Raw genomic sequence first — 17,030 nt, forward strand, 5'->3', positions numbered from 1 at the left:
CGTGGCTATCGTCATCAATGATGTCACCTTGACAAGAAAAAATCTCGGTTATGAAGCTTCATCAGAATGGCGACAGCAGAAGATTATTGATTATTTCGAGAGCCTTTGATCAAATACAAGTTTTTGCCCAAATGCTCGGGGGCTACTTTGGAAAAAAGAAAAATTCGAGTATGACAAAATAGAAAATGTCGAGAGCCTATGACCAAATGCAAGCATTTGTTCATAGCCTTGGGGGCTACTCCCATCGGGAGCGCTGGTCGCGCACCCGATAGATATGAAAAGTTCGAGAAGGAATGAAAATATAAAGACGTGAGGCATTAAAGTGTTGAGCCTACAACCAAGCACTAGTCCTTGGTTGTAGCCTTGGGGGCTACTCCCATCGGGAACGCTGTTCGCATGCCCGATGAAATTATAAAAAAAAGAGAGAGAAAGAAAGAAAGAGAAAAAAAGAAGTAAGCATATTTCGAGTTATATAAATAACTCTACATATACTCCCATCGGGCAGGCAAAATAAGTCATCCGTTGACTCAATAAAATGTGCTATTCCAACAGCTGAAAAAGCACTTGACAATATATTCTCAGAGCACCAAAGTAGCGAATAATCTCTGAATGCCGCAAAACTTTGCGAAGGTAAGACCCCAGATCCGTTCTGAGCGGAGTGGCGTCGTCTCTGGCGTCGGTTTGCTACTTTTTTCCGTATCAACAGATACGAAGAAAAATCCTAACGGACGCGTTAGGTACCCGATAAAATAAGACTGGGACTCGACAGAATGGTAAGACCTTAAGCGGCACCTGTCGAAGTTTACACCAGTATCCCGAGATCATGTCCAGGGACGTGATCTTGAAGTAGGTTTTTGCGGATTGCCACTAGAGCAGTTAACTAGTACCTGATCCGTCAGATGAACTAGCCCCAACTACCATTATCCCTGTACAATATATGATTGCATATCCAAAGATATGTGATAAGTTTGGCCGAGTTGTTGAATGATTAAAATTGGAGATTTCCCCTGATTCTTCGATTCAAGCAAAATCTCGGGGGCTACTGACATAGGCATCCCCAATGGGCCTGCCGAAGATGGTACCCGGGGTTTACTGAAAGCCCATGACTCGAAGAATAAGAAGAATCGGAAGCCCAAGTTATTATTAAGGAAAGCTAGAGTTGTATTAGGAAGTACTATTTGTAATCTTGCGGGACGGGTTGGAAACCCTCCCGGACTCTGTAACTTGTGTATTACGAGTCCCTCGGCTCCGCCTCCTATATAAGGGGGAGTCGAGGGACAAAGAGAGGATCGAATCTACTGTCAACATAACCCTAGTTTCTTAATCGTCGAGTACTTTTCGGCTGAAACCTTCGAGATCTACTTGCGCTCTACATACAACGAAACCCTAGTCTACAATCCGTAGGCATTGACAAGTTGATACCTCGTCAGTCGTGCTGCTAGGATTCCGTGGAGATCTACCACACCTCCGCTGCCCGCTGGAACGGGGAGAGGAAGGGGCTTCATCGACACCGTACGCGCGACCGAGTACGGAAGTGTTGCCGGATTGCAGCACTGGGGACGATCGTCTACACCAACAACGAGATCTAATCTCGTAGGCTTTGGAAATCTTCGAGGGTTAGTCTCACATCAATCTCGTTGCTCCGATCTTGTAGATTAGATTTTGGGTGTTCCATAGATTAGATCTTGGATTTATTCGTCTTGCGGTAGGAATTTTTTTGTTTTTTATGCTACGAACCCCATCAATTTTGAGTACACAACATGCACTGAGGTGTCGCATCCGATCTCTACGGAGTCGCGCGGCAACATGGATACGACTTTCGGTGGTGTCCACTTCATCATCGATTCCAGAGGATTTCTTCGCCTTCCTAGTTCAAATGTGTCAAGCCCAAGAACTTCGGCTCCAGATAACGTCGCGCCAGCAGCAGCTTTGATAGTCTTGCCTCGAAGTATTGGAGAGGGCAGTCGAAGCAATTTCGGTAGCAGAGAGGAGCAACGGAAGAGACGAAGGGATTCACGCCGCGAAGAAGAGGAGCGAATTGCAAGATGCCCTCGACAGCATGCACGAGGATGTTACAATATGCAGTCAAACAAGAGCCGCCTTCGCACACCTTATCTATCGGCCACGGAGCAGCTTGAGGCGCCATGTTACCTGCGCTCTTACATCGACCCGAAAGATAACCTTGAAAAAAGCCACTCACCTGCTTAGGAATTGTCAATAGTTCCTTGAAGTCCAGCAGTTTTGCGAGGATCTCAGGGCTGAGACAGCAGCAAAAGCACACTCGAAGGAAAGGGTCCCAACTTATAGTTACCCACCAGAACCATACATACCTGAAGGAGGAGACGTGTATGTGCCAACCGAAGTATTCCCAGTGTCTCGAGGGCAGGTCAACATGATCCACAAAACCAGTTTTTCAAAGAGAGAAGCCAAGAAATTTACGCGAGAGGTGAAGTATGCAGAGGTCGCTATGGTTGAGGTACCTGAGTACATCGACTGGTCAAATCAAAACATATCTTTCGGCAAGATGGACCATCCGAAGGCCATCCCAAGGCCCGGCCACGCTGCCCTAGTTCTCGAAGCACAGACTGGAGGTTACAACATGAGCAAGGTGTTCATGGATGGAGGAAGCGGACTGAATCTGTTATTCGCCAGCACAATGAAGGCAATGGGACTAACAGTTGATATACTCAAAGAATCTGATACGGGTTTTCACGGCATCATCCTGGCCTGTCCCACGTATACCCTTGGCAAGATATCACTGGACGTAGTTTTCGGTACGCCTAGCAATTTCAGAAATGAGAAGCTCGAATTCGAAGTGGTTGATTGGGAATCCCAGTATCATGCCATCCTCGGCAGGCCAGCATTCGCAAAATTTATGGCAGTACCTCATTATGCGTACGTACAACTAAAGATGCCAGGCCATAATGGGACAGCAATAGCCGTTCACTGAAGTTTCTCTCGCTCTGATAACTGTGACAGAGAGTTCCAGAAGATCGCCTCGAAATTCGACGCTAAAGAAGAGCTCAATGCACTCGATGTTGTTACGGACCACACAAAACCACCAGCCGATAATCGGAATGCGAGATTCGATGAATTCTACGTGGTGAAGGAGGCGAAGAAATAGCAAGTGCACCCCTCTGACCCGAAGAAACAATCAATACTTCGGCAGATCTTACTGTTGCATAGGAAGGCTCGCTCATCGAGTTCCTCCGTGAGCGCTGGGAAATATTTGCATGGGAACCATCCGACATGCCAGGTATTCCCAGGGAACTCGCTGAGCACGCCCTCAATGTTGACCCCAAAGCCAAACATGTACAGCAAACAATGCGTCGCTTTTCAGAACCGAAAAGAAAAGCCATCGGCGAAGAAGTTAATTGGCTCCACAAAGCAGGATTCATTCGGGAGCTCAAAGAAGCCGAGTGGGTAGCTAACCCAGTCATGGTGCCGAAGAAGGACACAACAGCTCTTCGTATGTGTATCGACTACACAAGTCTTAACAAGCACTGCCCAAAGGATCACTTCCCGGTTCCCCGCATCGACCAGATAGTCGACTCCACAGCAGGCTACGATCGTCTCTCCTTCCTCGATGCGTATTCATGATATAATCAGATCAAGCTCAAGAAAGAAGATCATGAATTAACCGCGTTCATAACCCCTCACGGCGTTTATTGTTACAACGTTATGACTTTTGGGTTAAAAAAACCCAGGTGCCACTTACTAGCGGTGTATGCAAGCTTGCCTTGGGGAGCAAATCGGTCGAAATATTGAAGTCTATATCGATGATATCGTGGTTAAAACCAGAAACACAGTCACCCTCATTGACGATCTATGTTGATAACTTTCGATAATCTAGACAGATATAAAATAAAGCTGAACCCGAAGAAATATTTTTTCGGGGTGCCATGAGGACAGGTGCTCGGGTACTTCATCTCAGCTAGGGGAATAGAGGCCAATCCTCTGAAAATCAAAGCTATCCTCGACATGGAACCGCCAAAGAATTTGCACCAAGCGCAACAGTTGGCAGGGCGATTGGCAGCACGTAGCAGATTTATTGCCAAGTTGGGAGAAAAAGCTTTGCCCTTTTATCAGTTAATGAAGAAGTCAAAAAAATTCGAGTGGATAGCCGAGGCGCAGGAATCCTTCAATAAATTGAAGGCGATACTATCGACATCTCCGGTTCTTGTAACTCCGCATGAAAAAGAACCAATGCTCATGTATATAGCTGCAACGGTGCAAGTCTTCAGCACGGTTTTAGTTGTCGAGAGAGAAGAGACAGAGAGAGTTCATGGTGTGCAACGACCTGTTTACTACCTCAGCGAGGTACTCACCCTAGCAAAGCAGCGGTATCCTCATCACCAGAAGCTAGCATATGCCGTATGGAGGATAGCATGGAAGCTACGGCATTATTTTACAGAGCACCCGATTATTGTGGTAAGCGAAGCACCATTGAAGAATATACTCACCAACCCGGAGGCGACGGGTAGGGTATCTCAATGGGCTATCAAAATAGCACCACACGACATAACCTATGTCAATCGGACGACAATCAAATCTCAGGTTCTCCCAGATTTCTTAGCTGATTGGATTCAATCGCAAACTCCAGCAGCACCCGACATGTCTGGATCCTGGACAATGTACTTTGATGGATCAAAACGAAGTACAGGTGCAAGCGCAGGAGTAATTTTAATCTCACCACAAGGAGACAAAATGAGATATATTTTGCGGATGAATTTTTCGCTGCCGACAAATAATGAAGCAGAATATGAGGCGTTGTTGCATGGGATGCGTATGGCCAAGGCATGTGGAGCAACCCGCCTGGAGATTTATGGTGATTCAAATCTTGTGGTATAGCAGTCGATGAATCTATGCGATGCAGTTAGTGATAACATGATCGCCTACCGCCAACTATACCAATCTATGGAAGCCAAATTCGAAGGGTGCGAGCTCAAACACATCGGGAGAGCCAGCAATGAGGAAGCCGATGCTCTGGCAAATATAGGGTCCACATGCTCCCCCATCCCAGATGGCGTCTTTTATGAAGTTATCACTCAAAGATCGATTAAAGAAAAGGAATCGACACCTCCCGAAGTGTCGACTGATAGTTCAGCGAATACAGAGGATGCTGAAAGTCCTGCACTTCAGCCAGCGGAGCAAGTATTCCTTATCGAACCTCTTTGGACTAAGCCTTTCCTAGCATACTTGATGGAGAAAAAATTACCAGATGACCCAACGGAGGCCAAACGTATCAGACGACGATCTAAGGCCTTTACTATAGTTGACGGCGAACTTTACAAGCGCAGTATTTCTGGTATCTTTCAAAGGTGTATCTCCATTGACCATGGCAAAGCTCTTCTACGAGAAATACATGAAGGAACTTGTGATCACCATGCAAGTAGTAGGGCACTCGTAGCCAAAGCTTTCAGAGCAGGGTTTTATTGGCCAACGGCCGCATCTGATGCCCGAGACTGATGACCCACAAGTATAGGGGATCGCAACAGTATTCAAGGGAAGTAAAACCTAAATTTATTGATTCGACACAAGGGGAGACAAAGAATACTTATAAGCCTTAACAACTGAGTTGTCAATTCAGCTGCACCTGGAAAAGCACTAGTAACGAGGGTGATGTGAAAGCAGCAGTAATATGAGAGCAGTAGTAACAGTAACACAGCAGCAGTAACAGTAACACAGAGGCAATGGCACCAGAAAATAGTTGATACTACTTCTAATGGCATATAGGACCGAGTGAGTATTTGATGATGAAAGATGGACCGGGGTTTCCAGCTATCTACACTAGTGGTAACTCTCCAATAACAAGTGTTGGGTGAACAAATTACAGTTGGGCAATTGATAGGATTGAAATAGCATTAAGACGGAACATCCAGTCTATTAATTATACGTAGGCATGTTTTCCATATATAGTCATACGTGCTCGCAATGAGAAACTTGCACAACATCTTTTGTCCTACCAGCCGGTGGCAGCCGGGCCTCAAGGGAATCTATTGGTAATTAAGGTACTCCTTTTAATAGAGCACTGGAGCAAAGAATTAACACTTGGTGAAAACATGTGATCCTCATATCTAAGCCTTCCCCCCCCCCCGGTTATCCCAGTTGCTGTCACTCTGGGGCCTCGGGTTCCGGACATAGACATGTGCAAACAATTTGTAGATACAAGCTAAGCAATAATTATAGAGCTTAAATCTAAGATCATGCCACTCGTGCACTAGTGACAAGAATTAAACACAAAAAGGTTGCAACAACAATAACTTCACAAACTTATATAGATAGACTGATCATAATGTAACAATTCATCGGATCCCAACAAACACAACACCGATTATATCAGATGGATCTCAATCATGTAAGGCAGCTCATGAGATCATTGTATTGAAGTACATGGGAGAGAGAGTACCAACTAGCTACTGCTAGAACCCGTAGTCCCCGGGGGAACTACTCACAGAGCATGATGGAGGCGGTGGCGTCGATGGAGAAGGCTCCGGGGGTCGATCCCCGTCCCGGCAGGGTGCCGGAACAGGACCTTCTGACCCTCGAAACTAGGTTTCGATGGCGGCGGCGCTTCGGGAGTTCTTCAGGAGTATGATCGATCTCTTTAGGGTTTTCGCGACGGAAGGAATATATAGGCGAAAGGGCGGCGCGAGGGGGTGCCCGAGGGGCCCACCCCATATGGCGGCGCCGCCCCCTCTTTGCCGCGCCGGCCTATGGTTTGGAGGCTGTGGGCCTCCCCCTGGCTTGCCCTTCTTGCTCCGTGTGTCCCTCGGAAAAATAGGAGGTTTCGTCGAATTCCGAGAATATTGCCCGAACAGCTTTTCTGGAACCAAAAACAGCAGAAAACAGGAACTGGCACTTCGGCATCTTGTTAATAGGTTAGTCCCGGAAAATGCATAAAAATGATATAAAGTGTAGATAAAACATGTGACATTGATATATAAAACAAGCATGAAACATCAGAAATTATAGATACGTTTGAGACGTATCAGAGACCTAGTAAAAAAGTGCGACCCTTGTCAATGTTTTGCACCAAAACCACATGCACCTGCAACGGATCTAATGACAATACCCTTAGCTTGGCCTTTTGCACAATGGGGACTCGATCAAGTTGGTCCACTGCCGAGATCATCGCCATGGAGGGCACACGTACTTATTGGTCGCAGTTGACAAGTTCACTAAATGGATCGAAGCCATACCAGTCAGAGATCAAATAGCTAAAACTGTTGTTCAATTCTTCAAAGGAATAACTTGTCGCTTCGGTATGCCTCATAGCATCATTACAGATAATGGAAGTAATTTTGATTCCAAGGAGTTCCGCAAATTCTGCGATGATGGTAACATCAAGCTTAAATTTGCCTCGGTCGCACATCCTCAAACCAATGGCCAGGTCGAAAGGATAAATGGCTTAATATGTGATGGCATTAAAAAGCGCCTGACAGGCGCAGCTGGAGCTTGGGTCGAAGAATTTCCATCAGTGCTATGGAGCTTACGGACTACACCAAACATGTCAACAAAATATACTCCATTTTTTCTCGTGCACGGAGCCAAAGCTGTCTTACCAGCCGATGTTCGCTTTGAACCTCCCCGAGTGACTGCGTACACAGAGACAACTTCCAATCTTGCACTACAAGATGCTGTAGACCTTCTTGACGAAGCGCGAGACATTGCCTTAGCCAGAACGACTGTATATCAACAACCAATTCGAAATTACCACAGTCGAAGAGTTCGCAACGGTGGGTTCAACATTGGTGACATGGTGTTACGACTTAAGCAAGAAAGGCCTTTGAAACTTTAATCTCCATGGGAAGGACCGTTCATAGTCACCGAAGTTATACCAGGAGGAGCTTATCGCCTCAAGAATTCTGCTTCGGGAAAAGATGTTGACAATCCATGGAACGTCGGCCACTTGCGGCGATTCTACTCATAGGACTCACCTACTCTTTATTCGCCATATGAAGGCTTCTCAGTCTGTTGCATATTATGAATAAAATTCTTCATTGGGGTCCTATCTTTATTAATTCATTACTCGAACTACCGTTTGAGGCCTCTTTATTAGCTAACTACTCCTATCAGGGGCTTCGGCTACAATTGCATGATACATGGCCAAACTCGGTAACACTCGAGGGCTACATACAGTACCGATAATTAATTAATACTCCTATCGGGAGCTATGATTATCGATACGAAATAAACCATCCAAGCCTCAAGATAATTCGCGAGTGCTGCAATCGATGGAAAAAAAATATTACTTACAAAAAGGCTCATACCGGTGCACCGTGTGACGAAGCCAAATACATAAAGCGTCTAAATCCCTCGTTCATTCGATGGTTGTCGCTCTTACAAAACATACAAATCGACTTCGCAAAACAATGCAAAATACAACGGAGTCATCGGGTGAGCAGGCTGACTTGATCCCTCAGCCGCACCGATAAAAACTTTCTTATCGAGCTAACAAGTTCGAAAAATAAATGATGTAACACATCAAAATACATGTAAGATTACTCCTTGTAGCGCAAGGTTATACATAATTTCATGACGGGACTTCTTGGTCTTCTCGAGCCTTCAAATCCCTCTCAATTCCTGTCTCCATCCGAGAAATAATAGTATATGCAGGGTGTCTGGCTATTGAATAATACTGGTCTAATCTCCTATTAGCGTTTGCTATGACCTCCAAATCTAGGGTCGGATGGCAGGCTAAAACAGAGGCAAGTGCAAGTTCGGCTCCAGCAAGAAGTTCCTTCCGCACCAGCAATCGAATTCTCTCAGGATTCTTGAATCGGGTGAACAAAGCAAACAAAGTTTTGGGTGCTGGGTCCAATGGAAACAAGGTCTTCCATACCATCGAGAGATGAGCATGGTACTTGTCAAAATAATAATGCACCTTCTCCACCCGATGCTCAAATTTAGCCACAGCTATAACTTTTGGTCGATCTGACCAAAGTTCGTGTTTCGGATGAGAAACATCGGTCATCGCTTCGATCTTTTCATGGATTCGCCTGTTCTCTTCTGATTCATCAAAAGCCACGACTATCGAAATACAAGAGAATAAGTCAGCGAAAGATTACTTAGCAAGTAAAATGATGGAAATCGGAAGGGGTTTAGGTACTCACAGCTTAAGCTTTCATTAGCAGCACGGAGGCGATCTAGAGCATGCCGCTCGATTGCAGTAGCAATCTCGCTCTTCCTTTTCACCAATGCTGCCATGGCGTGAAGGTTGGTTATGTCTTTGTTCAATCGAGAAATTTGATCGCGCAAACGATGAATAAGTTCAGGTTCATCGATAGCCGAAGATTTCAAAGAAGAGTCAGCGCGAGAAGAAGTTGAAGGAATCTGCAACACAATTTTTCCCAACTCAGAAGAGCATGAATAAAAACTCCCATCGGGAGTACATATATTACATCCAAAAGATTGTTAGTACTAGAGCCAGTACAAAGCGAAGTTGAATCAAACTACATCAAGTATAATTACAATAATGGAACAAAATATGTTTCAAGGTTGGGCCGACGAAGAATCAGGTGCAGGCGCAGCTTTGGACTTCTCTTCATCGACTAGCTTGAGAAGTTGGCTAGCACAGATCACTGCCGACTGTTTGAAAGGTTCGAGGTTGACTAGGCAATTGTCGTCATCTACGGGCAGTGCCTTAGACAACTCTTTCAAATCTGAGCTTAGCCCGTGCCCCATCAGCAGTTGGAAGGTGAGAACCGCTCCAAAGAGACGGGAGCGTCGCTTAAGTACCTCTATAGCCTCAGAAGGGTCGACGAAGAAAGCCTCTGCCATTTCACCAAGGGTCTTCTTTTGGCTCACCTTCGGGAATATCAGCGAGAATAGCTTCGATAGGCCCCCCTTGGTTTTTTGCAAAAGGCCAAGGACTTGGACATTGGAGTCAGTAGCAAGCGAAAGGGCGTCGGACACTGAATCCTCCCGAAGCTTGCGAGAACGATTGATAGGCATATCGGCAGCATCTAGAAAGACATGAACAAGCAATCCAGAAGACAACACTGGAAATATACCATGCAAAAAGGAATTTACCTAGCAAGTTTGTGGTCGATTCGCGGAGGGCGTCTTCTTTTTTGTCGGCTGTAATGGCAGCCTCGCGTCTGGCCTCCTGCTCATCCTTTATTTTCTGCTTCAGCTTCTTTAGCTCATCTTTTAGTAGGATGTTTTCGTTCTGAGCATCGGCTGTAAGCTTGTTAGCCTCCAACACTTGGTCAGCCGAAACTTTGACGGCCTTTCGAAGCTGAGCATTTTCTGACTCAAGGCGAGCAAATTAATCAGCAAAATCTGCCACCGTACAACATCAATTGCGGCAAAGATCAGCTCTAAAAGAAGACAAAGAATCTCAGTCGAATTCAGAAATCGATCAAGAATAGCAAGCTGGGTGGATTTACTTATGTGATCACGAGCTGTTGGAGGAGCAGGGGCGCCAGCAGAAGGGTTAAACTTCGACACAGGAACTTTGGCCACAGTCGTCCTTGAAGAAGGTGTTGGATCAGCAGGCGAGGGATTCGATTCCTTGGCTGACTCGCCCTTACTAGAAACGAACTTAGCCCTCTTTGCAAAAGGAACTTCATCATCATCATCGGAACTAGTTGAAAACTGGGACATACATTACATGAATCCAAGAAAGCTGATTACAAAGGGAAAAGGTGGAGACTTACAGGTCTAAATCATCTTCGACAGCGAAGAAGCCTGTCGAACTCTTCACAGCTGGAGGAGGCGACGCAGTTTCATCGGCATCATCATCTTGTCCACTAGGACTCGATTCAGCCGTTGTCATCAAGTCTTCATTAATCCTCCTGCGCCGCATGTCCTTAGTGCGAGCATTTTCTTCAGGAGCTTCGTCTTCTTGAACATCGCTGTCATCGAGGGCGTGCTGCACATCTTCAGTCTCCTCCGAACCGTTGTCATCATCCTCTAGCTCTACCCCACTTTCAGGTATAGGAGGGTAACACTGAGCGACGATGGAAGCTTGTCGCTGGAAAAAGGGGCTGTTAAATAGTTCAAATAAAGAAGCAGAAACAACATTTGGAACAAAGTGCGAAGAAGATTACCTCGGCAGGAAGATGTTTGAGGTCGAATGGAGGGCGAGCCGAAAATAGGATGATATTGTCCTTTTGGCTGAAGCGAGTAAGGCGCCGCACCTCGTCGCGGAGTTCCTCGTCGGACAGATCGGTTGAGCTGACCCTAGATTTATCGTCTTTGCCATAATACAACCACAACTGATGAGGGCGAGACATCAATGGTTGCACCCGACGTTTTAGAAACACCGAGACTACCTCAGTACCACACATTGTTAGACCCCCTGCATTCTTCAGGTCTAAGACCTTATCAAACAGTTGATCGGCTATGGCGTGTTCTTTGACAGTCAGGGTGTTTCGCCAGGATTTCTTCGGCGTAGCTACCAGGACATCTCTGAAAGGGGGCAAGTTGGAGCGCCGTCCAGCTACTGGAACATCTCGCGGGTAGAACCATTTCTGGCGCCAGCCTTGGACTGATTCCTTCATCGGGAAGTCGAGGTAGTCAGCCTCTTTCCTAAAGACAAAGCCGACGCCGCCAACGACGGGAGGACCGTCATTGCCATTGTGGCGTTTGACATAGAAGATTTTCCTCCGCAAGCCCCAATGGGGGTCGATGCCGAGGAATGCCTCACATAAGGTGATGAAAATGGAAAGATGAAGGATATAATTTGGGGTCAGCTGCCAAAGCTGAATCCCATAGAAAAAGAGAAGAGAGCGTAGGAATTCGTGGGCGGGAAGCGAAAGCCCGCGATATAAGAAGGTGATGAACATAACAGTGAAGCCTTTGGGAGGCCTTGGGCAAGAAGATGAACCTGGGAGGCGAATGTCGTCGTCAGATGATGAGATGAAGCCAAGCGTGCGTAGTTTGTTCACATCGCGGTTTGAGATGGTGGAGGCGCGCCAATCGTGGCAGACCTTGCTAGCGCTAGCCGAAGCGCCGGGTTCAGTGGTTCCCTTCCTTTTTCCCATGGTGCCCGAGTTCTTGGAAGAAGGAGCAGTGGTGAGAGAAGAAATTGAGGAGGAAGATGAGCAGTATGGAGGCATAAAAAGTGAAAAATAGTGAAAGGGCCTTTAATTATAGCAAATACAGTTGGGGAATCGTGATCATAACTTCAGTATTCATGGGGAGGTGGACGAGGATCTGACAGTACACATGTCCAATCAAGAGAAACGAAACCGGCAACCCATTACTCCCACTACGTGCGGAAATCGAGGGAACGCCTCGGTCAATGGACAAGCACTGGTCATTTCCTAAACTGACCGCGCAGAAGTAGGGTGGGCCCGTTAGGTCACATCTGGTCAGACCGCAGCAGTTGCTATGTCATCCATGATGTCATCAGAGATATCGATTTCGTGAGGATCATCCGAAGAGAATCAAAATCATCGAGTGGTTAAACTTGAGTCTACTCACGTATGCAAGCATCCGCGCCTAGACTCGGGGGCTACTCCCATCGGGAGTGCTGGACGCACACCCGATATAATTTGGACTCAAAGATCATTGCAAGAAAGATTACACCAGAAGTATCTGAAGAAAGGTTCAAGAAGATTTGGGCTAAATTCTGCACTCGGTTGCAAGCATCCGCGCCCAGACTCGGGGGCTACTCCTATCAGGAGCACCAAGTGTGCACCCGATAAAAGTGATGAACTCGAAGTATTTTTTGCGCGGCCCAGAATCATGCCCAGGTACTTGATTCTGTGTAGAGTGATGTTGTTTTGCCATCGGCAGTTAACCGGTAAAAACCGGGCATGTTACTCAGTATCCCTTACGTACTAAATCTTGCTTGAAAGAAATGAAGACCTGATAAAAGGAGAAATATCAGATGAACATAATGAAATGAAGAAAATTTCGGCAGAAGAGAAACGTTTGAGTAGTACAACTTGAGTCTACGCACGGTTGCGAACATCCGCGCCTAGACTCGGGGGCTACTCCCATCGGGAGCGCTAGACGCGCACCTGATAAAAAAAAGATGATGCTGTTACAAGGAGGACAAGATTTATCGGCTAAGGCGAATATTCGACATAAGACATGCTTCAGTCCCTGCCCGAAGTATCTTCGGCCAAGCGCTCGGGGACTATTGAAGTGGGCATTAACCCTTCGGGTAACTAATATTGCACTACCTCTTGCGGCCCAATCAGGGGCCCATGAGGGCACTCGATGGAAAGGTGGGCCACTACGTCGGTGCCGAAGAAGATTCCTTGAAGAATAAGACAAGGAGATGAAGAGTACAAGGAAAGTTTAGAACTAAGACCCTTTGTAACCTAGTCATACCCGGACAGATCTCTTGAGACCTGGCTCCTTATATAAGGGCTAGGAGAGGGGCTGTCGAGGACACACGCAATCTTAGCAATCATAGCCACCGCAAGTTTAGAGCTAGGTCCTTCAGAACTTAGTCTCTCGACGAGATCATAGCCGAAACCTTCGGCACCCCATTGTAACCCGATATTTTCATAATCAAGATCGGACGAGCAGGATGTAAGGGTTTTACCTCATCGAGGGCCCCGAACCTGGGTAAATCGCTCTCCCCGCTTGTTTGATAACCGATGTCTCGTGTCAGCCTACAGGATTCCATCTACCCTAAGCCCCTTACGGAGGGCATTGCCAAGGAGTACCCTCGACACCTAGCGTTCTAATCCAATCCATCTCTACACCAACCAGCGCGAGCATTGGCGGCGAGAGGGACCGAAGTCGGGGTCGGAGGCCGAGTCTCAAGGGGACAAGAGGAACTCTCGAGAGGGGAGGAGAAGGGAGGGAGGAGATGCTGCTGCCCAACCACGGTCGTTGAATCCTTATCCGTAAAGCATAAGTATGTTAACATTGGAGTATATTTGATTGCATGCACTGTTTTCCTCAGCTTCCTAGGCAAACTTTCAAGAGTCCTATCTTTTGGGACGTGTTTGTAGCCTATGCTGATTTTGGGTTTCCCTAGGGCAGGCTTCCTAGGTCCTAGCCCGTTCGGAATAAGCCATGGGCCATTTTGGCACTTTGTTTGAGGCTTGGGTTGCATCAAATGAGCCAAAAAAAAGAACTCCCAGTGATTGGTTGCCTGCAGTCTGGCCCAAATGGCCTTGACGATGCAATGTTAGATGTTTGGTATCATCTTGGCAATGGTTGCAGTCACCTCTTCTCTCTAATGTTGATCTTACCACACTGTCACCACCATCACACACACATCGTTCATAAGCTCTAGAGGAAGATCGATCAAGTTGTGCAATCCTGGAATTTTTGTTTAGGTCACAAGATGCTTCTGTGCCGGGGATTGATCTAGGGTTGAAGGAAGTTATTGTTGTAGGGAGTTGGTTTATCTGTTGGATCTGTCGTCAAAGCACACAGAATGAGCAAGTCCCTCCAATATTTAAATGCAAATTTTCTATTCTTTCCATAGCTGCAAAGGTCCAGTGGAAACCAATAATTCAGAGACATCAATGGATCAGAGCACCGCCTAGAGTTATCAAGGTTAATGTTGATGGTTCGTTTAATTCAGATTCACATATAGGGTCGACATGCACCATTCTAAGAGATCGTGAAGGTAAATTTATTGCGGCATCTTGGATCTACTTGCCAAACATAGCATCGGCGGCTGAGCCTATGGCCATGAGAGAGGGTCTTGATTTGGCAAATAGATTGGGTTGTAATAACATCTAGGTGGAGTCCGATTCATTAGAGAAGGTGGAGGCTTGCACATGCGAAGCTACTTGATGGGGACAATCGTCGGCCATCTTTGCAGATTGTGTTGATAACTTGATATTGCCTCGTTTATTGGAAGTGTTCATTTTTAGTATTGTCCGAGGGAAGCGAATGGGGGGCTGCTCATGAATTAGCCATGGCATGTTTTATTAGTAAAGTTTTTGTAAGTCGGTCGATGAACCTCCTAATTTTACTCTTGGTATAAACTTATAAACGATGTAACTATTGTTTGCAATCAATAAAAAGCCCGCAACAAAGCCATGTTGTTTCCCTACAAAAAAGAATTGGGTAACATGAGATATCCGTGAAAAATCCCGCATGCATGTACAAATTTACAATCTTATTTTAAACTCTACAGTAACCTAGTATACTATACAGGAAAAGAAAAGAAATGATAGGAGTACACATGCCGTCCACGGGAGGCAAAGCTTGACCGTGACCTCAGACAATCGGGCCATCTCTCACGGCACCCAAGTCGAAAAATATCTGACAGACACGGCCACGGCTAGGATACTTTCTACCTCGAACAAACCTATCTGCGGGCCCACCGGTCACCACGAATGGCGCGCGGCCCCCACCAGTCCACGTCACGCGATGATGACCGTGACGGCTGCACCGTCGGCGCTCCCCTGCCGCAAGCCGCTGCGTCCGGCGGCGGCGCCGCTGAGCACCGCGTCCCGGCAGGTGGGGCAAGAGTCGCGCGAGGCGAGCCAGGTGTCGACGCAGCGGACGTGGAACTCGTGGCCGCAGCGCGGGAGCACGCGCACCTTGTCGCCGTCCTCGAACTCGCCGAGGCAGATGGCGCAGACGTCGTCCGCCGGCGCGGGCGGGGCGGAGCCGGCGGTCGTGCACGCGCCGTAGACTTCGATGGGGAGGCTCCTGAGCGCGCGCTTCTTGAGCCCGCCCCGCGACGTCGTGGTGGCCGCGCCCTCCTCGCCGTCGCCGGCCTCCCCCGAGGCGGTCCGCGCCCAGCGGATGAGGCAGCGCGCCAGCGAGTTGAGCCCCAGCGCGAAGAGAAGCGCGAAGAGCAGCGCCGCGAGGATGATCACCATGTTGGTGTCGAAGCTGGCGTCGCTGCCGCCGCTGCTGCTGCTGAGCGCGCGCTGCGCCTCGTTGTTGGGGCTCGGCGGCGGCTGCGAGCCCGACTGGCCCATGTACCAGCTCAGGGACCTGGCGTGCGCGCCCATGCGTGAAGGCTGGAGCGGCTCTGCAGCTTCCCCTTCTTCTTCCTCGATGAATCAACGATGGAGCACGCTGCGTCGGCAATTATGCACCGGAAGTGCAGGTCTGCCGCCAGTACGAGTAGAAGGACGTGGACGTGGTAGCGGCTGCCCTACTGCTGCTGCAACTACTAATGTCAGTGGCGCGCACGCACGGTGCACTTTATATGCATCCGTTTCAGTTCGGAAAAGTTTGGAGTGGGAGCGAGCTAGAGTGGTGGAGCTTTTCCTGATCTTAATTTTGATCCGATAGATGGCGCTGGCGAAAATCGAGCTGTAGTGATCTGCCGCGAAATGAGCCGGGGACTTTATACAAAGATCTGGAGCAGGGTGGCTACCCGGTCGCCGGCTGTTGGACCGGGGGCAGGGTATAGAGGGTTTGGTTCCGGGTCACTTTGCGGTGGGTCCTGCACGACGGTGGCGCACGCCTTCGCCGGAGAAATATCTCCGCCGGTGCCACGCACTTGTTGGTTGTACGGTTGTGCTGGTTGGTACAAAACTACAAATGGGAGGATAGCCACGCGTGCGCGATGATGCAAACCTGCCTTTCTTTTGAGTCGGACTAGCCTGTAGAATAGCCAGCGGCCGCAAAGCCTATGCGTGCTGTTGGACATCATACACGGCCCAAGAGGAAGCAACCAGTCACGACACCACACTACAAAGCTACCTGCACGATATTGCTTTGCAAAGCTCTGCTCGGAGCTGATTTATATTTTATTCATGATGCAAGTGAACCTTCTAAGGACATGTACAATTTGTAGAGAAGACGGATTTTCTTTTAGCAGTTAATGGCGTCTAGAGAAAACACTAAATATAGGTGATACAATATATTATCTCTTACTGTCATCTCTATTAATTAATGAGAATCAATTAATTTTTGTAGGAAAATAGTTTGATAAGAGAAAACACATGATACAATGGAGAACACATTTTCTTTTACTTTCTAAGGGATTATCCTTTAGCTAAACGAAGATAACGTTTTCTTTTTCCATTCTCACCCCTTTAAATAAGCAAAAAATCTAACGTTCTGACTGTAAGGGAAGGCTGAGGTTTACCCCAATGTACAATGCCCTAAGGAAGTTTCTAGAGTGTTGCTCATTG

At 47.4% G+C, this 17,030-nt stretch overlaps 1 protein-coding gene across 1 annotated transcript; it reads right to left on the minus strand.

Annotated features, from left to right (window-relative positions):
- Nucleotides 1-14,948: 14,948 nt before the first annotated feature.
- On the minus strand, nt 14,949-16,231 carry LOC124666381 (RING-H2 finger protein ATL74-like). The gene has a single exon (XM_047203711.1). It carries the CDS (start codon nt 15,894-15,896, stop codon nt 15,297-15,299), a length of 600 nt encoding a protein of 199 aa, XP_047059667.1. The 5' UTR covers nt 15,897-16,231; the 3' UTR covers nt 14,949-15,296.
- Nucleotides 16,232-17,030: the final 799 nt, after the last annotated feature.

This window comes from Lolium rigidum, chromosome 6 (assembly GCF_022539505.1).
Source record: "Lolium rigidum isolate FL_2022 chromosome 6, APGP_CSIRO_Lrig_0.1, whole genome shotgun sequence".
In the NCBI taxonomy this organism is placed as follows: Eukaryota; Viridiplantae; Streptophyta; class Magnoliopsida; order Poales; family Poaceae; genus Lolium; species Lolium rigidum.